The sequence below is a fragment of the Myodes glareolus genome, chromosome 2 (genome assembly GCF_982192425.1).
Source record: "Myodes glareolus chromosome 2, mMyoGla1.1, whole genome shotgun sequence".
NCBI lineage: Eukaryota > Metazoa > Chordata > Mammalia > Rodentia > Cricetidae > Myodes > Myodes glareolus.
In genome coordinates, this window is record NC_142027.1 from 109,720,738 (window position 1) to 109,743,396 (window position 22,659).

Sequence of the window (22,659 nt, forward strand, 5' to 3'; positions counted from 1 at the left end):
TAGTGTCCGCATTGACAGGGTCTTACTAAGTTCCTCAAGAGCTTACACAGTTCAACAGGTGCTATTGATGTCCGCTGCACTCTGCACTGTAAACAGATGAAGAAGAGGAAGAAGGAAGGTGAGTGCCCTCCCCACATGCACCTCCTCTTCAACCTGTGGAATCCCTTTGACCTCTACACTGGCTGCCCAGCGTCCCTAGTGAGCCAGGGCCCCTGCAGGATGGCAGGCCCTGCTGTCAGGGAGCCGGAATCTCAAGGAAGGGGTGTCAGAAGTTACATGAGGCACTCACTCCCTGTAGCCCTGGCCCTGTTTCCTTCTATGGGACAAACGGGTCTGACAAGTCTTCAGTGGTGTCGACAGCGCTCAGCTCAGGATTTCCAGGAAAGCCAGTCCTAGAAAGCAAGGAACTGGGCTGTGATTGAGGGAGGACTCTTCTAGAAGCCTCAGCCTTCTCCCTAGTGGACAGTCTGCTGATAACCCAGGCCAGGTGATGCAGGCTGATGGGGGAACCCCTCTCATCCCCTCCCCTGAAGGGTGAGAAGGTCAAGGGCTGCATACTTCCTAAGTCTGTCTGTCTGACTGTCCATCAGTCCCTCTCTTCCTCCCTCCTCTCTCTTTCTTCCTTGTCTCCCTGCCTCCCTCCTTCTCTCTCTCTCTCTCTCTCTCTCTCTCTCCTTCTCTCTTTCTTCCTCTCCTATTGTTTTGTTTATTGAAGACAGGATCCCACAGGCCTAGTCAGCCTCAAACTTGCAATCACCTTGGGCCGAACACTCTGAATGTGTGAGTCAACATAAATCCTTCCCCCAGGAAGTTGGTTTCTCAGCTGTCTTGTTACAGGGGCAAAAAAAGTAGGGAGCCAGGGAGATGGCTTAGCATGTGGAGGCACTTGCTGCCAGATTTGAGACCTCAGTTTGAGTACCAGGACCCAGATGGTGGAAGGAGAATGTCAATGCCCCTTATGTCCTCTGACTTCTACATGTATTCTTACTCACATACATATACATACATACATACATACATACATACACACACTAATTTTTTAAAAAATAACTATCATGTTTTCTATTGTTACTATGCAGGGTTAAAAATAGCATACAGATACACACACACACACACACACATATACACACACACATACACACACACACACATACACACACACACACACACACACACACACACAATGGGGATGGGACAGATATGAGACCTTTGTCAAAATCTATGTGCCCCCAGAATCTCCTGGCCTCTGTCTGATCTTTTTGCATTCTTGATGGTGTCTTTGGTGGGCAGGCATTTCTAATCACATGAAGTCCCCTTTAAACTAGGCTAGTCCATCTTCAATGCCATGTGTGAGGATGAAGAGTTCTCTGCCTACCCTTTAAATGTCCCCCTGTGGATCTCTCCTCCTCTCCAACTTTGCCTGTACCCCCCTGCTTCTGCCTAGTGTCTCCCCTTCTGTCCCACCGTCCTCCCCACTCGTGTCCCAGCTTTGCTCCATCTGAGGTCCTTTCTCCCCATGGTCCTCATGACCCTCCTGCACATGAGCAACCCTGTCTCATCCGGGCGCCTCACAGACGCGAGGTGCTCAATAAAACCCCCATCAATGAAGACAATGCCCTGTGGGCCAGATGGGGGGCATTAAAACCATCCATTACTTCTAAACCCCAGCTCATCAGGAACAGTTGAGCAGAGCTAGAGACCCAAACGTTGTGGAAACTAGCAAGGAGGGGAATGTTCCACTGTCTTCCCGACCAGAGCACTAACCACGCAAACATCACCCAGATGGACATCTCTGTGATATTTATTCCCACTTCAGCCCTGGGCTCCGGGGGTGATGGAGCCTGTTTTCCCTGCACACGCTAGCAACGGGAGCCGTGCGCTGGTCCCCCGACCCAGCCAGTCTTGGCTGACTCCAGGTATGGAGGAGGTGCATCTTCTAGTCCTTCTCCTCGCCGTGTGTGATGACATAGCACAGATTCCTGTAGTCTAAGTTGCCACAGACATCGGGTGGGAAAGCTGCAAACATCTGCTTGACCTGGGAGGGGGAGCAGAGTGTCAGGTTAGACAGGGGTGATGGAAGAAAGAGGAATCAGAGCAGGAAATCTATAGGAATCCCCCCTCAAAGCCCACATACCTCCTCCTCACTGAAGCGGTCAGCCTGGGTCATGAGCTTTTCCTTAATGCTGGCGGTGGAGAGAAGCCATCATGTCTTGTGGAAAAGCTGCCTGGTGGCCATGTGGACACGAGGTTCCTAGCGGAGCTCTGGCCTAGGGGACCCCAGCCTAGGGCTGATTCTCCCAGCCCCAAAGCATCTCTTTGAGTCCTAACTGCTTCTCTGGCAACCTGTACTCTTCTAACAACCATGGGGGACAGAATGAAATAATCTTGAGACTCAACATGACCTGGAGGCCACTGAAATGCCCAAGGTTTGCTAACCATCAACCTAGACTGCTGGGTGTGGGGGGGACTCCTTTGTCTTTTGTCTAGGGATGGAACCCAAGACCTGGGCCATGTTAGGGGAATGCTCTACTGCCCCTCACTGGGGGATTCTAGGCAGGGGCTCTACCACTGAGCCACACTCCAGTCCCTCACTGGGGGATTCTAGGCAGGGGCTCTACCATTGAGCTATGCCCCAAGACCCTCACTGAATCACTCAAGGCAGACACTCTACCCTCAAGTTATGTCCCCAGTATTCTTTACTTTCTTTGTTTTTCTTCTTTTCTCTTCTTTCTTTTTCTTTCTTTGCTTTCTGTTGTTGTTTTTCCTGTTTGTTTTTCAATAAACAATTCCTCTGTGTAGCCCTGGACGTCCTAGAACTCATTCTGTAGACCAGGCTGGCTTCAAACTCTGAGATCTGCCTATTCCTGCTTCCCAAGTGCTGGGATTAAAGGCTTGCACCACCTGGCTTCTCTTTACTTTCTGTTTTGAGACATCTCACTAAGTTTCCCAGGCTGGCCTTGAACTCATTCTGTGATTCAGTCTGGTCCTGCCTCTCCTACCTCAGAGTAGCTGGGATGACCAGCCTGGCCCCACCTCGGCTTCTCCTTGGTGTCTCTTCCAACTGGTTTTGGCTGTCAGCCAACCAGTATTTCCCAGACTACGTCACACTGTTCAAGAGCATCATGGGAAGTTGCAGCCCAGTCTTCCCATGGGTCTCTTTAGAACTCGATTCCTGGGCTGCTAGGGCAAGAATCCCCTTTATCTAGGGAAAACCGAAGCTTGGGCGGGCTTCTGATTTGCCTACCATCCCAGAGGGAGGATGTGGCAGGGTTGGGCCTGTCTCCTTGAGATCCAGGGAAAAAATTACTGGAGGTTGGGCCAGCACCCAGTTCTGCATGAGAACTTAGGTCCCTTGCAACTGAGAAGAGGCCTGCAAGCTTAAGGAGGCTCTGTGGGCAAGGATGGGAACAGAGAGCTCAGAAGAGCCTCTGCTCTCAGGACATGCTCCGATGCCGGCGGTGGCAGGCCCTGCCTGGTTAGGGAGTAACACACATTTTCCATTGTTTGTTACTATGGGACAGACACAGTTTCCAGGTTGCCAAAGCTGGGGACTCTGCAGAGACTCTGTTTCAACCAGATCCACTTCTGTGGCCTATCTGGCCAGCAGCCCCGTGTTCAATGTCCCCGCAGACCAGGACTGTTCCTTCCATTGCCAGAGTGCATGCCCCAGGGATGTCCCTTCCTCTCGCCCACCTCAGTGCTATCTTCATATTCCTGGGAGTCCCAGTCATGCCAAGGGTTTATCCTGGCTCCTCAAGAGTCAGGAATGAGCCACAGACCCCACGGATAGGATTTTGGTTTGACGGACCCTTGGAAGTCCCTCTGCGCTTCAGGGAGCCTGACTCAGAGCCTCTGCAGACGGTATATAAGAAGGGATGTGCACGTGTGTCTCCACCAGACTCCATCCGCCCTCTCCTCCACCCCATTGGGGGAAGCTCTTGTGGAGGGCCAGACCCCTCAACACCTGAACTCCTAAAGAATGGCTGTCACTGGATACCCGTCTACCCTGGCTAAGGAGGGGCCATCTCACCAGCCAGGTTTGAAAGGGCAGCTTGGAGGTTAACCCAGTTTCCAGGGAGCCTGACTTTGGCTCTTTGTCCCTCCTGCTCTCAGTAGAACACGCTCATGTGTGTGTGTGTGTGTGTGTGTGTGTGTGTGTGTGTGTGTGTATTGCACAGGCCACCACAGCGGAACCCATCTCTATGATGGCAGCCCGATGGCCTGCAGAACAGCTTCCAGCGGACACTTTTTACCCTGGCGTCCCAAGCTGAGCTGGTCACTGATGTCCCCGTCTGGTACTGTCCTCTCCTCAAGCCAGTGTTCACTGGCCCTGGCTTCTGGATCTTTGTTGCCAGTCCTTCCCATTCCACCTCATATCCATGGGTCATAGCCTCCCCTCTGCTTCTTCCAGGCTCCAGGCTATTCCTCTCCCCCCAGGCCAGTTTAGTAGTCCAAGCACACTAAGCCAGGATTCATGCTCTATTCTCACATCTGAAATTCCATTCCCGCCCTACACTGGACAACCTGTATACATCCTTCAAGCCCCTCCCCATGCCCAAAACTCGGAAGCACTCCTTGACCCATGCCACACTGCCCATCCACTCACACACACACACAGGGAGAGAGGGCACACCAAGGCCTGGGATGGAGGGAGCTGTGCTGGCCTGGCTGTGGCCTCTAGCCACTGCATGGGATGTTAACCCTGCTCAGGGGAGTTCTGACGGGAAAAGAGGCAGGCCTGACATCCACTCTGGTGTGCCTCAGCTGAGAACTTACAAGTCAGCCTTGACAAAGCCTTTTCCTTCCGTGTCAAACACCTTGAAGGCATGCAGTATGGTTTCTTCCGGGTCTGTGCCTGGAGATCAAACATACAGAACAAGGTGAACGAAAAAGGTAGTGAGGGCCTCGCAGAGGTGGTGCCCAGCTGAGCAGGAAAAGGGGCAACGACCCCAGCTTCCACTGAACCACACCCACAGCTCTTCGTTGGGGGGTTCTAGGCAGCTGCTCTACCACTGAGCCACACCCCATAGACTCTGAATCATTTATTTCAGTAACAATTTCCTTCAAAGCCGCAAAAGTGGCACAAGAGGAACTATTCCGGCTGCATTGTCACCTAGCCCATGGGCCCACCTATCTACCTCGGGTAACCCGATCTTGAAGACCTCACCAATGAACTCCAACCTCAGCCCCACGGTCAGAGGTCTTTTCCCTTCACTTACAGCCTCTGTGTGTAGCTTGAGTCAAAAATGAATCTCATGGTTGCTGCTCCCTCACACCCAGACCTCAGTGGCATTCAATCATATCGGCTTTGAGACCTTGGACAAGTCATCTGACCTCCCTGAGCTTCAGTTTCTTCATCTGTGAAATGGGGGCCACTGTCAGGAGAGTGAAGGGCACAGCGAATGCTCCGTCGGGGAATCTATGTGCAGTGGAGCAGGTTGTTGGCAACTAAATGTACGCAGTGAACCTAGGTTTCTGTAAAACCTCCAAGCTCTTCAGTTTCTATTGTACCACATTTGTGGCTTTGAAGAAAGTTGTTACCAAAATAAATGAATCTGAAGCTGGGACATGGTTCAGTGTAGAGCCCCTGCCTAGAATCCCCCAGTGAGGGGCTGGGGTGTGGCTCAGTGGTAGAGCCCCTGCCTAGAATCCCCCAGTGAGGGGCTGGGGTGTGGCTCAGTGGTAGAGCCCCTGCCTAGAATCCCCCAGTGAGGGGCTGGGGTGTGGTTTAGTGGTAGAGCCCCTGCCTAGAATCCCCCAGTGAGGGGCTGGGGTGTGGCTCAGTGGTAGATCACCTGCCTAGAATCCCCCAGTGAGGGGCTGGGGTATGGTTCAGTGGTAGAGCCCCTGCCTAGAATCCCCCAGTGAGGGGCTGGGGTGTGGTTCAGTGGTAGAGCACCTGCCTAGAATCCCCCAGTGAGGGGCTGGGGTGTGGTTCAGTGGTAGAGCACCCCCAGGGAAAAGGCAGCAGCGCAAGGTTTGTCAACAGTGTGCCTGGTTAGTATGTTAAAGGCGCTAGATTCTCCCTCAGAACAAAAGAGGTGAAGTAGAATTTATGGGAGACACAGAGGGGGAAGATAAGGAGGAAGAAGACAGAAGGCATTTTTGTGCCACCAGAGAGCTTCAATACCCAGGTCTCTCTCTGAATTGTTGAGGAAACTGAGGCCCAGAGAGAAGGCCTCCAGTCTACCTGGACGGCAGCAGGTGCCCTTGGTCAGGCCTTTATCCTCATCATGCCGCCCACACCTGGCTCAGAGTGGACCTGGAAAGCCCCTCCCTCCATCAAGGCCCTGCACTGCCACGAGGTCAAAGGTCATTTTGCCACACTATGTACAAGACCAGCTGGCTGGTAGCTGCTAATGGCCTGGAATTTTATTTTGTTTTGCTCTGCTGTTGTTTTTTGTTGTGGTGGGTTTTTGTTTTGTTTTGTTTTGTTTTGTTTTTGACTGCATGCCACCTAGCCCAGGCTGGTCTAGAACTTGCTGTATAGCTGAGGTTGGCTTTGAACTCCTGATCCTCCTGCCTCCCTCCTCCCAAGTATTGGGATTACAGGTATGTGCCAAGAGACAGCTTAACAGATAGGCTTTAATAAAGTCAATGAATTAGAGCTACCAATCCATCTGTGCTCTGAGCCCAGCTCTAGGCCTGGGCTTCACCACATGGGCATAGAGCTCTCTAGCTCTCCCCATCAGACTGGGGCGGAGCTCGCTTATTTCCCCCATCAGAATGAATCAGGCCTGTCTGTGTCTCCTTCATTAGACTAAGTCAGGGCTCTGTGCCTCCGCCATCAGACTACATGAGGGACCTGTGTCTCTCTCCTGTAAGAATATTCCAGGCCAATGAGTGTGTCCCCTATCAGAACACACTTCTGTTCTGAATGTCTTCTCTATCAGATGGCTGTCACCTGGGATTAAAGGCTTCATCCCCTCTGAACAATAACTAGAGCCAGTGAGTCCATCCCATGTAGGCTTAGCAACAGAGTTGAGGGTAGCTTGAAGGTAGAGAGGCTAAAAGGTGCAGGGATGCTGATAGGGGCTGGCTGGAGTCCCAGCCTCCAAGGCCACCGCTTCCCAATTCTATCAATTAGCTAAAACTCCCCTGTCCCTCAAAAGAGTCTGGGCAGTTGGAACAGGCCTGCAGTTGGCCCCCATCATCATCCTGGGGACCAAGTGTTGGATTTTGCTAGCTCTGGCCTGGCTGTGGGACACTCACCTCAGTCAGTCACTCCTTGCCTTGTCCCCAGAGAGGGCCTCTGCTCCGAGGCCTACGAGACCCATAAAAAGCCCTGTGCAATGGCTCCCTGCCATTGTGGGCAGTCAAAGGACTGTCTCCTTGTCTCAATTAACGACTGCGATGGTGCCCGTCCCAGCCCACTGCCCTCCCTGCTGCCAGCCTCTCACGCAGCCCTAGACAAGTTTGCATGACAGACCCAGCTGGAGCCCCAGGCCTGGAACCCCAGCAAAGATGAAAACAAGATGCAGTTCGAGGTCCCCAGCAGGGCTTCGGTCGTCACTCTGACTTAGTCACAGACTCAGTGAGCCTCGTGCCTCAGTCCCTTGTCTGTAAAACAGGTCATCACAACTGAAAGTGGTGCCCCTTTCTGTGAGCACCCAAAAGAGGCCATAAAGGAACTACTGTTCATCTCCAATACACAGGTCACCCAGGGCTAGAGACACCATCCTCTGGCTCTACCACTGAGCCGCACCCCAGCCCCTCACTGCGGGATTCTAGGCAGGTGCTCTACCACTGAGCCACACCCCAGCCCTTCACTGCGGGATTCTAGGCAGGTGATCTACCACTGAGCCACACCCCAGCCCCTCATTGAGGGATTCTAGGCAGGGGCTCTCCCACTGAGCCACATCCCAGCCCCTCATTGAGGAATTCTAGGCAGGTGCTGTACCACTGAGCCACACCCCAGCCCCTCACTGGGGGATTCTAGGCAGGGGCTCTCTCACTGAGCCACACCCCAGCCCCTCACTGGGGGATTCTAGGCAGGGGCTCTACCACTGAGCCACACCCCAGCCCCTCACTGGGGGATTCTAGGCAGGGGCTCTACCACTGAGCCACACTCCAGCCCCTCACTGGGGGATTCTAGGCAGGGGCTCTCCCACTGAGCCACACCCAAGCCCCTCTCTAGACAGATGCTCTACACCTGAGCCACACCCAACCCTGAGTGAATATGCTAGGCAAGGGCTCTACTAAAATACAGAATGCAAATCAGCCCACTCATTTTTCACTCCCTCACTCTGTGAGAGAGGCCAGATCTTAATGTTAAAGTTTAGGGGCAGCCATAGCCCAGGGTGCTCCATTCCACCACAGAACCTCCGAGCTCAGGGATGTGTTTACAGAGGAGTTCCCCGGGCCAAGGAAAGGAGGATCAGAGATAACCCATCTTCTATCCCCAGACCTGGAGCTGTGCCTTAGGAATATGGAGCAGTTAGAACTGGATCTATTCAAGTTTTCTTTTGCTGGGGTACCTGGAGCAGGCATCACAAACTCAGTGAGTGTCCTCTGACTCCTCAACACTGAGAAAAGCTCCCCAGTTCTTTCCGGGGAGACAGCAGTGACCCCAGAACAGAACAAGACAAGTAACCTGCCTAGCAGTGGGGTCAGCCACAAGTTGATCTCAAGTGGGGCGGGATTAGAATGGGAGGAAGGCAGAGCAGACAGGTAGAGAGAGGAACTTGGAGTAGAAGCGGGTGGGTGGGTATTGTCCTGACAGTGGGCAGAGGCATCCCAAGGGAGGGGTCAATCACAGCACTCTCCATTGTGCACACAGAGGTGGAAACTGAGGCAGGGTCCGGGCCAATGTGTACAGCAGGGTATAGTATCTGGGAGTCTTATCACATTTCCACCCGTGGTTATATAACATAAGGGCCAAGCTGGTGGGTATATCTATTTCCTGCTCGCAGCCCTCTCCTGGACCCCCTAAAACCTCACTCACCCTTGAGTTTCTCCCCAAACATGGTCAGGAAGACTGTGAAGTTGATGGGCCCTGGAGCTTCCTTCACCATGGCTTCCAGCTCCTCGTTCTTGACATTTATGCGACCTGGAGAGGGAGAGGGGACAAGTTCAAAGACAGTTTCGCAGTCTCTCCTGCTTCTACTGCCCCACCCGCCTCCAGCGGGCACTGTCCATCTACTAGGGAAACTTCAGGGAAAACACTGGAGTCTACAAGCTGCTTCCTCCACCCTTGCCCCCCTTTCTGTCTATCCATCCATCCATCCATCCATCCATCCATCTTCCTAGAAAACAGAGCCATCCATCCATCTTCCTAGAAAACAGAGCCATCCATCCATCCATCCATCTTCCTAGAAAGCAGAGCCATCCATCCACTCACACATCCATCTATCCATCCATCCATCCATCCATCCATCCATCCATCCATCCATTCATCCATCCATCTTCCTAGAAAGCAGAGCCATCCATCCACTCACCCATCCATCTATCCATCCATCCATCCATCCATCTTTCTAGAAAGCAGAGTGAGCCACTCTGCATCTCCCTTTCACAGACTAGAAGAACAACAAATGAACAAACAAGCAAACCAAGGCTGGGAGTGCGTAGGGAGCCTCAGGTCTCATCATTCCTGGACATGGGAACCCTGGATTCTGTGTGGTCCCAGTGGGCACTCAGGTTCCCAGGACCTCAAAAACTCTACCCATATTGGTACCTTAGTTAATCAACTCCAGTTTTTCCCCAACCCCAGCTCTCTACTATTTTATTTTGAGACAGTGTTTGGCCAAGTAGTTCAGGCTATCAGTGAATCTGAACTCCACCTGCCTTGGTGTGCGAGTTTTGGGGTTACAGGCACGTACTACCACAGCCTTATGACCTCTCAGTGCCCCAAGGCCTTTGCATAATGTCAAAAATTATCTCATGATGTCCTCCCTAGCCACCGAGTCCTCCTGCCCCATGGAAACCTTCCCCTCCACTGTGCCCCTCGCTGTGGCTGCTTTGGCTTACCATTAGTTCACTCTAAAACCCAAGGTTCCAAACTGCCTCAGCTTCCGCTTTACCCACCCAGTGCGGCGAAGGTGTCCCTCAGGTCTTCCTTGTCGATGAAGCCATCCCGGTTCTGGTCCATGATAGTGAAGGCCTGATGAAGACATGGGCCATGAGCCACCAGGGCCGACCCAGAATAGCCGGTTCCACCCCCTCTCTCCAGAGTGCCCTTGGTGGTCCACGACAGGAGGACCCTCAATGAGGAGCCCCCAGCTTCTCAGAGCGCCAACCTAGTTTAGTGCGCACAGCATCCTGGGAACTGTAGTCCACCCTCTCTCAGGTTCTACCCTAAGTGCTCTGGGACTCCACACTCCTTGTCTCATTTCAAGAGCACAGTGACTCAGAGAGGGAAACTGAGGCTCAGCGAGGGAAACTGAAGCTTGGGGAGGGAAATCGAGACTCAGAAAGGGAAGGGCTCTTCCCTAAGTCACACAGCAAGTACAGGCTGAGGTAGAGTAGCGAGCCACCTCCTCAAGAGCAAAGGCAGCCCCAAAGACCTTGAAGAACCATGACAGTGTGAGCAGTCACTGTGGGCTCCTTGGACAACCTCTGAGAATCCTGGTAATCCTCTGTGATGGTTCGTCTCTGTTTTTGACACCTTGACTAGATTTAGGATCACCATGGAAACACCTCTGAGCGCATCTGTGAGGGGTTTTCTAGATTGGGTTAACTCAGGATGGAAAACCCACCTTAAGAGAGGATGGCACCATCTCATGGGCTGGCAGGGTTTCTCACTAAATGAAAAGCAGAAGCAAGCCGGGTGGCGGTGGCACACGCCTTTAATCCCAGCAGAGGCAGGCGGATCTCTGAGTTCGAGGCCAGCCTGTTCTACAAGAGCTAGTTCCAGGACAGGCTCCAAAGCTACAGAGAAACCCTGTCTCAAAAAACCAAAAAAAGAAAAAGAAAAAGAAAGAAAAGGAGAGGCAAGCAGGGCGCCAGCCTTCATCTCTCTCTGCTTTCTGACTGAAGGCTGTGAGCAGCTCACGTTCCTGCCTCCACACCTTCCCCAACCCTGATGGACAGTACCCTCAGACTGTGAGCTGGAGCTAGCCCTTCCTTCCTTAAGTTGCTTTCTCCAGGCATGTTGTTGCTGCAGAAAGAAAGTAGCGAATACAGGTGCCCAGTGTCCCCAGGGCCACCAACCAACCTCTTTAAACTCCTGAATCTGGGACTGGTCGAACATCGAGAAGACATTGGAACTGGCTGTACCTTCTGCTCTCTTCCGGGCTCTTCTGGGTGCCTGTGGGGAAGAGGTGAATCCTTGTGGCCACTGCTTCCTCCAGAGGTCAGCAGTCATCAGTGCCAGGCCACAGGTCCCAGAACACCATGGCCCCGGTACCATCGTCCTTCTTCCCTGTACACACAGCAGCCGGCTGGAGCAGTGGACCGAGATTCATAATTAGTTGTGACAGCTAATGACTGTCAACCCGACAGAGCCTAGGGTCACTATGGAGACAAATCCTGGACATGTGTGTGAGGAAGTTTCTAGACTAGTTAATGGAGGTGAGAAGATCCACCCTAAATGTGGGTGGGATCATCCCATGGGCTGGGGCCCTGAATTGAGCACCTGCGTTCACCTCTCTGCTTTCTGACTGCAGATGCAGCATGACCAGCCGCCTCATGCTCCTATTGCCATGACAACCGCACCTAGTGACAGACTGTATCCTCAAACTGGGTGTCAAAAGCCTGCCTCCTTTAGCTTGCTTTTGTCATATATTTTGTCCTAACATGAGAGGAGTAACGAGTACACTATAGTCTCACTTTCTCAGCTCAGGTAAGAAGTCTACGGAGCATCCACCGAGCAGGGTGGGGCCACTGCTCCTCACCCAGTCATCCACCCCCGTCCAGGCTCCCAAAGCAGGTGGATCCGAATGGGCACTTTCTATCCCCAGACCTTCTGTGGAGTTTCCTGAGCTCACTCCCATAACCCCCGACTCTGCTGGAATCTGGCCTTCTTCTCTAGTTGTAAAAACTTTCAGAATATTCTCATCACACTGTCTAGGCTCTTGGTCCCGCAAGATTCATCCTGGACAGGATCTCAGAGCTCCCCAGCCACTCACCTGGGTCCTTTCCCCACCCCAAACCCACTTTGAGCTGCCTTCTAACCCCAACATCTCCTCCTGTCACCCCAGAATGGGATGTGTATGTGTGATGTGTGTGGGCACGTGCCATAGTGTGTGTGTATGTGGAGGTCAGAGGACAGCTTTCAGGAATCAGCTCTCTCTCTTCTTCCACTGTGTGGGCACCAGGGGCATCAGGGGCATCAGACTTGGCACCTTCTACTTGCTGAGCCACCTCTAGGTTATATTTTTGAGACAAGATCACTCACTGGCCAGAGTTTACCTACTCAGCTAGGGTGACTGGTCTTTGAGCCGCAGGGATCTACCATCTCTGTCTCCCCATTGTAGTTACCTCTCTCCAACACTGGGATTGAAGCCCATGTCATCACATCCACATTCTTTTTTCCACCTGGATTCTGGGGGTCAAACTCGGGACCTCATGTTTACAGAGCAAGCACACTACCAACGCAGTTCTCCCCAGCCCCTTAAAGTGACCCCTGATGTCAGAGAGGAACAAAGGTCTGGGCTCAACCCTCTCCCCCGGCAGCCTGCTCCTCCTCTAAGCATTATTTAGTCCACCTAGCTGGGGTTTCTCCAGCTTCCCTTTTGCCACCCTAGCACCTGTGTGGTCTCCCAGCTCCACTCTGGGCACAAGTCAGGAGCAACAACCCAGTGGCTTATAATTAGCTTTTACTGGGTGCTAATCTGAATAATCCTTTGAAAGAGGGGGTGCCTGGCAAAGAGGCCACACGTGGGATGCTGTAAGCCTAGGAAATATTTATAAATTCCTTTAGATAGCATAAAGAAAAGAACTCCCCTGCAGAGTTCATCTCACATAATTACATATACATTTCCCTCTGATTAATAAAATATGATCACTTCCGTCAGCAGGATATTCTACTCATCCTCAGGACTGCAAGCCCCCCTCCCCGACACACAGATACACATACACACAGAGACACAGACACACAGACGTACAGAGACACACACACACACACAGGTACACACAGGCACATACACAAAGAAGCAGAAAGAGAGAGAAGGACACAGACACACACACAAAGACACACACAGAGACACAGACATACCAGATACACACACAGGTACACACAAAGACACACACACACACACACACAGAGACACAGACACACAGACATACACAGACACAGACACACATACACACACAGAGACAGACACACACACAGGCACACACACAAAGACACACACACACAGAGACACAGACACACACACACACACACCTCTGTATGCCTTCTCCACCCTGGCCTTCCAAGGTCACCTGGTCACAGACCCTGTTGGGGCCTAGAGCGCTGCAAGGCAGAGCTGCTTTTATCTGGCTTGGAAGTTTAAGTTCATACTACACCTTTGAAAGGTAAGTTTACCCCCAAAGGGAACATTCCCAAGAAGAAAGGGTCACCCAGACAACAGTTGGCATAGCTGTGGAGAAGGGTTAGTGGGTACAGAAAGAAGGAGGTCACCCAGACCTCAGTTAACATGGCTGGAGCTATGGATTAGTGGATAAACGTGCTTCCTGGAGATACAGGAAGACCTGAGTTCAAATTCTCCCAACTCACATAAAAAGTTGCATTTGACCACATACTTGGAATTCCAATGCTAGGGGAGACGGAGACAAGAGACTGCTGAGGCTACACCAACTCTAGGTTCAGTGAGAGACCTGTCTCAAGGGAATGTGGCAGAGAGTGATGGACCGGGACACTTGATGTCCTTCTCTCTGTACATGCGCACAGGTGTACCCGCATACATAAGACACTTACATTTTTTAAGTTTCCATTTCCCTACTTATATCAACATTTTTTTTTATTTACACAGGATCTTATGAAGCCCAGGCTGGCTTCAAACTCATCATGTAGCAAAAGATGACCTTGAAGTTCTGATCCTTATGTCTCCACCGCCCAAGTGCTGGGATGACAGGCATGTGTCACCATTCCCAGTTGACGTGGTACTGAGGATGGAAGACGAAACCTCATGGGTGCTGAGCAAGGGCTCTACTGACTAAGCCACACCCCCAGAATGTCTTTACTTATAAAACCAAGAACAATACAAACCTCAAAACATCAGAAAGATTATAAGACACCTGCTGACCTCCAGGCAAAGTCTGGGTCTAGTCACCAGGACCCTGAGAGGAATCAACCCCCTTCCGTGTCTCCAAATAGCTTATAGTCCTAAAGGAGGTAGGCCATTAATAAGAGGTGTGGAAGGGCAGATGCTGAGTCACAGGGGCAGGGGACAGCCACAGGGCCTGAGAGAGACGCACACCTCCAGCCCGCTGCAATTTGAGCCTCTGCCCAGCAGACAACAGGAACCCTACAGTCTATGAAGCCAGTAAGACCAGGGTACTGTCCACACTCCTCTTCCTTATCCCCCAACTTCTATCCTTGTGGAATTAAAGAACATCACCAAGTCAGAATCCACGTGGATGAGAAGCTGGGAAACAGCTAAGTCTGAGGAGTGACTGTCTTGCATGCGTGAGAATCAGAAGCCATGCAGTGTGTGCCTGTAATCCAAGTGCTGGCAGAAAGGGAACAGGATCCTTTTGACCTCACGGGGCAGCCATCCTCGCCCAATTGGTAATCCCCAACTAAGAGTAAGAGACTCTGTCTCAAAAACAAACCAAAAACAAGATGAATGGACCTAAGGGACAACACTGGAGGTGACTTCTGACCTTTACACATGGGTGCACGCACAGTTGCACAATGAGAACACACGTAAACACACACCACATACAAAAAGAAGCCACACGGATGAGACTGGACACCCAAGACACTGTCGCCCAACAGAGGCAACATAGGATTGACCAAGTTCAAGGATCAAAGTCAGTCCGCCCGCAGCTGCCGGTTGAGGGAGCCACTGAAAGCAACAAGGTGAAAGTTGAAAAAGAAAAGTTCAGAATTACACACAAAGTCAAGCTCCCAAAGATGAGACTAGAGTTGAGCAAGGAGGCCAGGACTGAGGTTGGAGCTGGGAAGGAAGCGGGAAGGGGACCAAAGCTGAGGTGCTGAGCCCCATGGGGACTGTGCAGGGAAGGTGGCCCCAGCCTACCATGGTCTGGCGTGCTTTTGAGTGCTGCGGCAGATCTGGAGACAAGGCAACTCAGGGTGGCTCTTTAAATAGTGCTCCTCCAAGCCAGGCACCATTCCAGTCCTAGACAACAGGTTGGAAGGTGACCAAGGACAAGATGAGGGGCATTCAAGCCAGGCATCTCCCTAGGGCTGTGGGGAGTGGGTGGCAAAGGCCACCAGTGTGGAGACTGTCTAAGCCAGGGGGATCTCCGACATCACTAAGCCAACTGTTTTCTCTCTCACCAACAGACCATGGACCAGGAAGGGGGCAAGTAGCCAAGAACATGAAGAATATGTCAATGCCAGGGACCAGTTGGATCCAGGAAGGTCAGAAGAGCTTCTGGAAGTATAGGCACCATGCCAGCTGGTACCAGCTCACTCTTGAGCTTCAGGGTTCTGTGTGAGACACCATCCTCTGGGATGCTCAGCCCTCTCATAGGGACAATGGGAGAGGTTATGACGTTGCTACCTGTAGTATGGTCTGGTGTGGTCACCCAGGGTCCTTCAACCTATCTGCAGGCACCCTTTGGAATTCTAGGACCTCATACCCCTCAAATCTACGGATATTCAAGTCTTTTATAAAGAGGATGCGTTATTAGCGTAGAAACTAGGTACTTCTGTGTTATATATTGATTGACTGATTAATGTCTGGTGCTGGGGATCGAACTCACAAGCTTCAGATGCAGGCAAAAATTTTCTTCCTGTCCACACCTTTTATCCTTGCCTAATAGTTCTGAGCACATTTGGTTGAATCTGCACATGCAGAAACTATGGCTGCACTTTGCTGTGTGGTTGGAGGACCATTCCCATTTACCCCTGCCCAAGTCCCTCTTCAGAGCTTGAAAATGTACCAAGTGAAGCTAGGAGGGCTGGTGCATGCCTGTGAATCCAGCACTAGCGAGGTGAAGGCGGGAAGATCAAGAGTTTAAGGTCCTCACGGCTTCAAGAGTTTAAGGTCCTCACGGCTGTATTGAAAATCCAAGGGCAGTCTGGGCTACATGATATCCTGTCCCAAAACAACGAAACGGCAACTAGAAATGTACTTCATCCATACAGCACTTGCGTAGAATCCCCAGTGAGGGGCTGGGGGCGTGGCTCAGCAGACAAACCCTTCCCAGAATCCCCCAGTGAGGGGCTGGGGGCGTGGCTCAATGGTAGAAGACTTGTTTAGCACGTACTAGATTTAATCCTTAGCACAATGAGCACGTGCGCGTGTACACACACACACACACACACACACACACACACAGGGTGGGGCGGGGGCACAAAATAAAATACACAGAGTAGTGTTGAGAAAGAACACTACTACAGAGAGAACAAAAGAAGCACATAGTTGGCCCTGATGAGGGAGCATTACAAAGACTTATTCACACACGCATACAAATCCATCTCCCGGATGAGGATCTGTCCAAAAATTCTCCCCGAGCCAAGCAGAGCCCACACCTGCTGCCAGAAGCCTCCTCAGGTGTCCAGTGTGGCCCTGGTGGCACCAGCTCAGTCTCAAAGGCAGTCCCACTCCAGCTAGCCGAGTTGGCTGCTGCGTGGGGAAACCACATGTGATCGGCTGCCAGGGCAGTGCAACTGCGGGTCCCCAAGAGCTGGAGAGCTTAGCTGTCCCCGGAGCTGGCCTCAAGTCTGCAGGCCCTGGTACGGCTGATCCCTGCCTTGAGAGGAGAGAATATGATACTAATCAAATGAAGAGTGCCTGATATTTATAAACCAGGAGGTCACACCAGGCTCTGAAACAGATCTTCGGAGACAGAGTTAATCCTTCCTTTCTTTTCTTCTCTTTTCTTTTCTTTTCTTTTCTTCTCTTTTCTTCAACAGAGTTTCATTGTGTAGTTCTGGCTGTCCTGAAACTCACTATGTAGGCCAAGCTGTGCTTGAACTCATAGAGCACCAACTGCCTGCCTCTGTCTGCCAAATGCTAGGATTAAAGGCATAAACTACCATACCCCACCAGAGTCAAACTTTAACCCACTCTCCAGGTGAGGAAATTGAGGCACCAGTGGGCTAAGTCACATATTCACATTCTCACAAATGGTATGTCTGGTAAGAGGAGGTGGAGCCAAGGAGAGCGGTCCTTTCAGACAGGTTCATAAAGAAGCTTCTAGAAGATTCTTTCCATATAGACAATCCTCTCTTCATAACTGTATCTTAATCTTCTGGGACTAAAGCAGATCCTGTTCACTTTCATGGCGTTCCCCACCTCCAGTCCCTTACTAGAGGATTCTAGGCAGGGGCTCTACTACTGAGCCACACCCCAGCCCCTCACTGGGGGATTCTAGGCAGGGGCTCTGCCACTGAGCCAAGCTTCCATCCTTCTGTGGGGAGCTGTAGGCAGATCCTCTCATGCTGATTCATGCCCCCTCCCCTGACTGGGGTTCTAAGCAAGTGTTCTAACACTGAGTCACGTTTCTGTTCCTCACTGGGTTTCCACTATACTGGGGGCCAGGTCCTTCCATGGCACCTTCAGTAAACCCCAGAAGAGCCATCTCATACTCCACAGGCACTCGGTAGGCTCAGCCCGCTGAAGGTGACCCTGGCTATGGAAGAAGCCCTGGAATCTAAGCTTTGCCCACAATAGACTGATGGGTGGGTAGACAGGCCGTGTGACTGCAGCAGGTGCTGGTTCCTTTCTGAGGGCACACATGGTGCAGGTGGCTGCTCTCTGTGCCAGCTGCAGGGTACTGTCTTTCCTCGCCAGGCCGTAAGCCTAACCCTGGCTCCTCTTGGTTCTGGGATCAATGAGGGGGACAATGACAGCATGTGGCCTCTAACTTTGAAAAGCCCAGGACAGCTCTGAGCAAGCAGAGTGCTCACAGGCTGCCCAGGGGAGCGCCCTTGGGAATAACAGCGAAGCACCGTCCTAGCTGGAGCCCTGCAAATGCCAGAGAGTACAGTGAGGTGTCCAGGGAGTGTCTGCCCAGAAAGAGGCAGGTGCTGTTCAGACCACACCGAGGCCAGTTGAAACAGGTGATTCAATTCCTTCTTTCAACTCTTCCTCCATCCCTGCTCCCCTGCGTGTGTGTGTGTCTGTATACCAGACATCAACTGTGAGGGTTGCTCAGGAGCTGGCCACCTATTATTTTTGAAACAGTCACGCTCTGGCCTTGAACTGACCAACTGCACTAGGCAAAATGGCCAATGAATCCAGAGAGCCTCCTGTCTCTGCTCGCCCAGACCTGGGCTTGCAAATACATGACCATACCTGCTTTTTCACATCGGTGCTGGGGATCCAATGGCAAACACTGAATTATCTCCTAATGCCCTGCCATCGACAAGCTACCCTAGTCTCCCCACCCTCAACCTCGGCCATCCCCTCCCATGCTAAAAGTCTTCCTGCCATGCATGGTGGCACATGCCTGTCATCACATTCAAGACTGAGTTCAAGACCAGCTTGAGCTGCATAGTGAGTTCCATACCAGGGCAGGCGAGTTAGTGAGAAAGAAAAACAAAAAGGAAGAAGAATAGGAGAGGAGGGAAGAGAAGGGGCGGGAGAGAAGGACTGGGGATACAGCTCTGTAGCAGCATGCTGGGTTTCCAGGGCGCTATTCACACACAGCCTTCTATATGTCAATTGTCCGGCAGACTTTCTGCTCTGCAAGATCCAAGGAGCCTAAGGAACCCATCTGAGTCTGCCAATGTCAGGGCCTCAGTGTGTGCAAAGCTGTTTGGAAGGTTGTGGAAGAACTGGGGTATGGAGCCTGGCTACTGGGGGTAAAGCTAACTGTGCCAAGGACAGAAGGGAAGGAGGATATTAACAGTTAAAGAGATCTTGCTTCCACTGAGTCACACCCCAGCCCCTCACTGGGGGATTCTAGGCAGGGGCTCCACCGCTGAGCCACACCCAAGCCCTCACTGGGGGATTCTAGGCAGGTGCTCCACCGCTGAGCCACACCCCAGCCCCTCACTGGGGGATTCTAGGCAGGGGCTCTACCACTGAGATACACCCCAAGCCCCTCACTGGGGGATTCTAGGCAGGGGCTCTACCACTGAGCCATACCCCAAGCCCCTCACTGGGGGATTCTAGGCAGGTGCTCTACCACTGAGCCACACCCCAACCCCTCACTGGGGAATTCTAGGCAGGTGCTCAACCACTGAGCCACACCCTCAGCTTCCTTTTATTACTGTTTACTTGTGTACTTATGTGGTTGGTGTCCTTTAACAATCAACGTGGCACATCCTAGAGTCACAATTGAGGAACTACATAGATCGGATTGGATGTGAACAAGTCTGTAGGGAATCGTCTTGACTATTAAATGATGTAGGAGGGCCCAGCCCACTGCAGGTGGTACCATTTCCTGGGTAGGTGAATCTGGGCTGTATAAGGCAGCTAGCTGAACATAAACCTGTGAGTTAGCAAGCAAGCAGCATCCTTCATGGTTTCCGCTTCAGTTTGCTGCCCTGACTTTCCTCATTGATAAACTGTGACCTGGAAGTGTAAGCCAAACAACCCCTTTCCTCCCCAAGTTGGTACCAGAAACGGAAAGAAAACCAGAACAGTCCCACGAGCCAAACTCATGTCGCTCAGGCTATCTTTGAACTTGCTTTGTAACCAAGGGTGACTTGACCTCCTAACCTCTTGAGTGCTGAAATTACCTCACCCTATCTGGCTCTCTGATTCCTGTCTGGTGCCATGTGAGAGGATCCCCTTACAAGTTTCCACCAGTTCCCATACCGTGCCTTCCTGCCCTGATGGACCTGTGTCCCCTGAATCTCTGAGGCATAATCAATCTTTCCTCTCCAAATGGTGTCGCCCTGGTGAGAAAAGAAAGTGGCACAGAGCCCTTGGCCACTTTCTTTCAAGCAGGCTTTCCTTGCTCACCCGCTGCAACAGGGAGTGCACTTCCCAACCGTGTCTTCTCGGCAATTCAGATCAGCATCTGCATTGTCTGCCGTGGTGGAACTCACACTCAAAGACCCTAAGGTTGGGAACGTTTTAGTGACCTAGTTAGATGGTGTCTATGGAGTTTATTCGAGCACTAAACATTTGTTGGGGACTTTCTGAGTCACCATGCCCTGGGGTGAATAACATCAGTGTGGTTCTGAGAGTAACCGAACCAGAGAAGGCCACCGCTCACTCAGAGGGGCTTCGATGGGCGGATGTCCCCACATTGGGCCTAGAAAACAGAGGGCATGGTGAGTTTCGTTTGTCGGTTGAGAAAGAAAAGATAAGTTTTTGAATCTTCTATCACACCCACAAAGGTGTGAAGTCACAGGCATGAGGGGTCATGTTAAAATAGGGAGACAGACATAATGAAAGAGAAGCCTTCAGAGTCCAAGGAAACAGGGCGATTGGGAGTTCAAAGCCAGCCTAGGTGACATCGCAAGACCCTGCCTCAAAATACAAACCACAGCAATAAATACAGGGCTGGGGAGATGACTGAGTCTGGGTTTTGATTCCCACATAAACAAACCAGGTGTATGGGAGCACTCTTTTTTTTTTAATATTTATTTATTTATCATATATACAATATTCTGTCTGTAGGCCAGAAGAGGGCACCAGACCTCATTACAGATGGTTGTGAGCCACCATGTGGTTGCTGGGAATTGAACTCAGTACATTTGGAAGAGCAGGCAATGCTCTTAACCACTGAGCCATCTCTCCAGCCCCGGGAGCACTCTTACAATCCCAGCTGGGAAAACAGAGATGGGCAGAGCCTCGGACTTGCTGGACAAGTAGCTAGGCTAATCAGCAAGCTACAGGCTAAGGAAAGCTATAGGCTAAGGAAGAGAGCCTGCCTCCAAAAACAAGATGTAGAATTACTGAGGAAAGCACCCAAAGTCGATCTCTGACCTCTCTCATACATGCATTTGCACACACACACACACACACACACACATACACACACACACACACACACACACACACACACACACCATCCCACAAAGAACCCAGAGAGGAGTTCCCAGGCCTGGCATCACCTGCCATCTCCTCCGGTTTAGACCCCCTCAGGAGCTCAAATGATGTAAACCGTCCCTGCCCCTTCCCCCTTGAAGCCATCAGCCCACAGCTATTTTTACAGCAGGATGTCCGGAACCACGGGTCCTCTCGCGTGTTTCTGTAGTGTGTATGCCCTGACTTGGCCCACCCTTGTGTGGCCACAGCCATAAAGCAGACATGAGGCATTCTGGGAGACAGACATTCTTCTGGTTTTAAAGGCTAATGAGGGGAAGCTCCTTGGTGAGGATGGGGGGCAGCTGGGAAGGAGGCAACACCAGGGGGTTTGGGGAAAAGCAGAGAGCTCTCCAACTGTCCTCAAAACAACCCCACCATTACCTGGGAATTAGAGGGTTGACAGAAGTGAGTAGCCATGTCCTTTGGGATAAGAGGAAGGGCAGGGGAGAAAGAAAGGAAGGAAGACTGCAAGGCTGTAAATCATGGCTCTGTCTGGATACAAACTGTTGTGTGGGAGAAGCTCCTGGCAAGATCTAGTCTTTGACTCCTAGTCCAGTTCTGGTCGATCAGGAGCCCAGGTAGTTTCCCAGGGGCAGCCCCAGGACTATGGGAGATGCCTTCTCTGAACATAGGACAGATCTGGAGCTCAGAGTTTCCTTTCTGCTGCTGTGATAGAAACACACTGATAAAAACCAACCAAGGGTTTGTTTAATCTGATACTTTCAGGTCACAATCCATCATCAAGGGAGGTCAGGACAGGAACTCAAACCAGGAACTGGGAGATAGATAGATAGATAGATAGATAGATAGATAGATAGATAGATAGATAGATAGATAGATAGACAGACAGACAGAGAGGGAGAGAGAGGGGAAGAGAAAGAGAGAGAGAGAGAGAGAGAGAGAGAGAGAGAGAGAGAGAGAATAGATAGTGCCAGTGTGTCTGGGATGTTTATTAGGACCCACAAAGGTCAGAAGATGACAGGAGTTACAGGAGGTTGTGAACCAACCTGTATGGATTCTGGGAGTCTGGCCTCGGGCCCCCTAGAAGAGCTGCATTGGCTCTTCACCACTGAACCATCTCTCTCCAGCACACCAAGCAGTTATATTACATTTCACATAACTACCTGCCTAGGTCATAGTGCCACCCTCCTCCATCACTTAATAATGAAGATAATCCCTTATAGACATGTCCATGGCAAACCCAATCAAGACAGTTACTCAACCAAGGCTTTCCTTTTAGAGGATTCTAAGATGTGTCAAGTTTGCAATTAAACCTAACTATCACGGGGTCAGAAACATGACCATTCATGACTTGGGGTATTTCCTGTGGAGCCAGCCCACTGTGTCCCCTGAGCCATGGTGGTCCCAAGGAAACCATGGTTCATTGCCAGGAATGGTGGACAGGGATGTCCAAGGAGTCATTCTTCCCCAGAAAGGCAGGCCACAGTGAACATATTTTGTATCTGCCCTGCCCTCAATATAGGTATGGAGTGAAGGGGTTAAGTTTTAGAAGCCCGAGCCTTGTTCATCTTGGTGTGAGACTGTATTAGTCTCATGTCTCCATGACAGAATGTATGGCAGGAACATTTGGCTC

The 22,659-nt window shown here is 51.4% G+C and overlaps 1 protein-coding gene across 1 annotated transcript; it reads right to left on the reverse strand.

Moving 5' to 3' along the window:
- Positions 1-1,785: 1,785 nt before the first annotated feature.
- Myl10 (myosin light chain 10) lies at positions 1,786-11,372 on the reverse strand. Its single transcript, XM_048434029.3, has 6 exons — positions 11,153-11,372; positions 10,024-10,099; positions 8,945-9,049; positions 4,777-4,855; positions 2,135-2,183; positions 1,786-2,035 (listed from the first exon to the last, which is right to left on the reverse strand). The coding sequence occupies exons 1-6, from the start codon at positions 11,345-11,347 to the stop codon at positions 1,937-1,939; spliced, it is 603 nt and encodes a 200-aa protein (XP_048289986.3). The 5' UTR covers positions 11,348-11,372; the 3' UTR covers positions 1,786-1,936.
- Between the last annotated feature and the right edge of the window lie 11,287 nt (positions 11,373-22,659).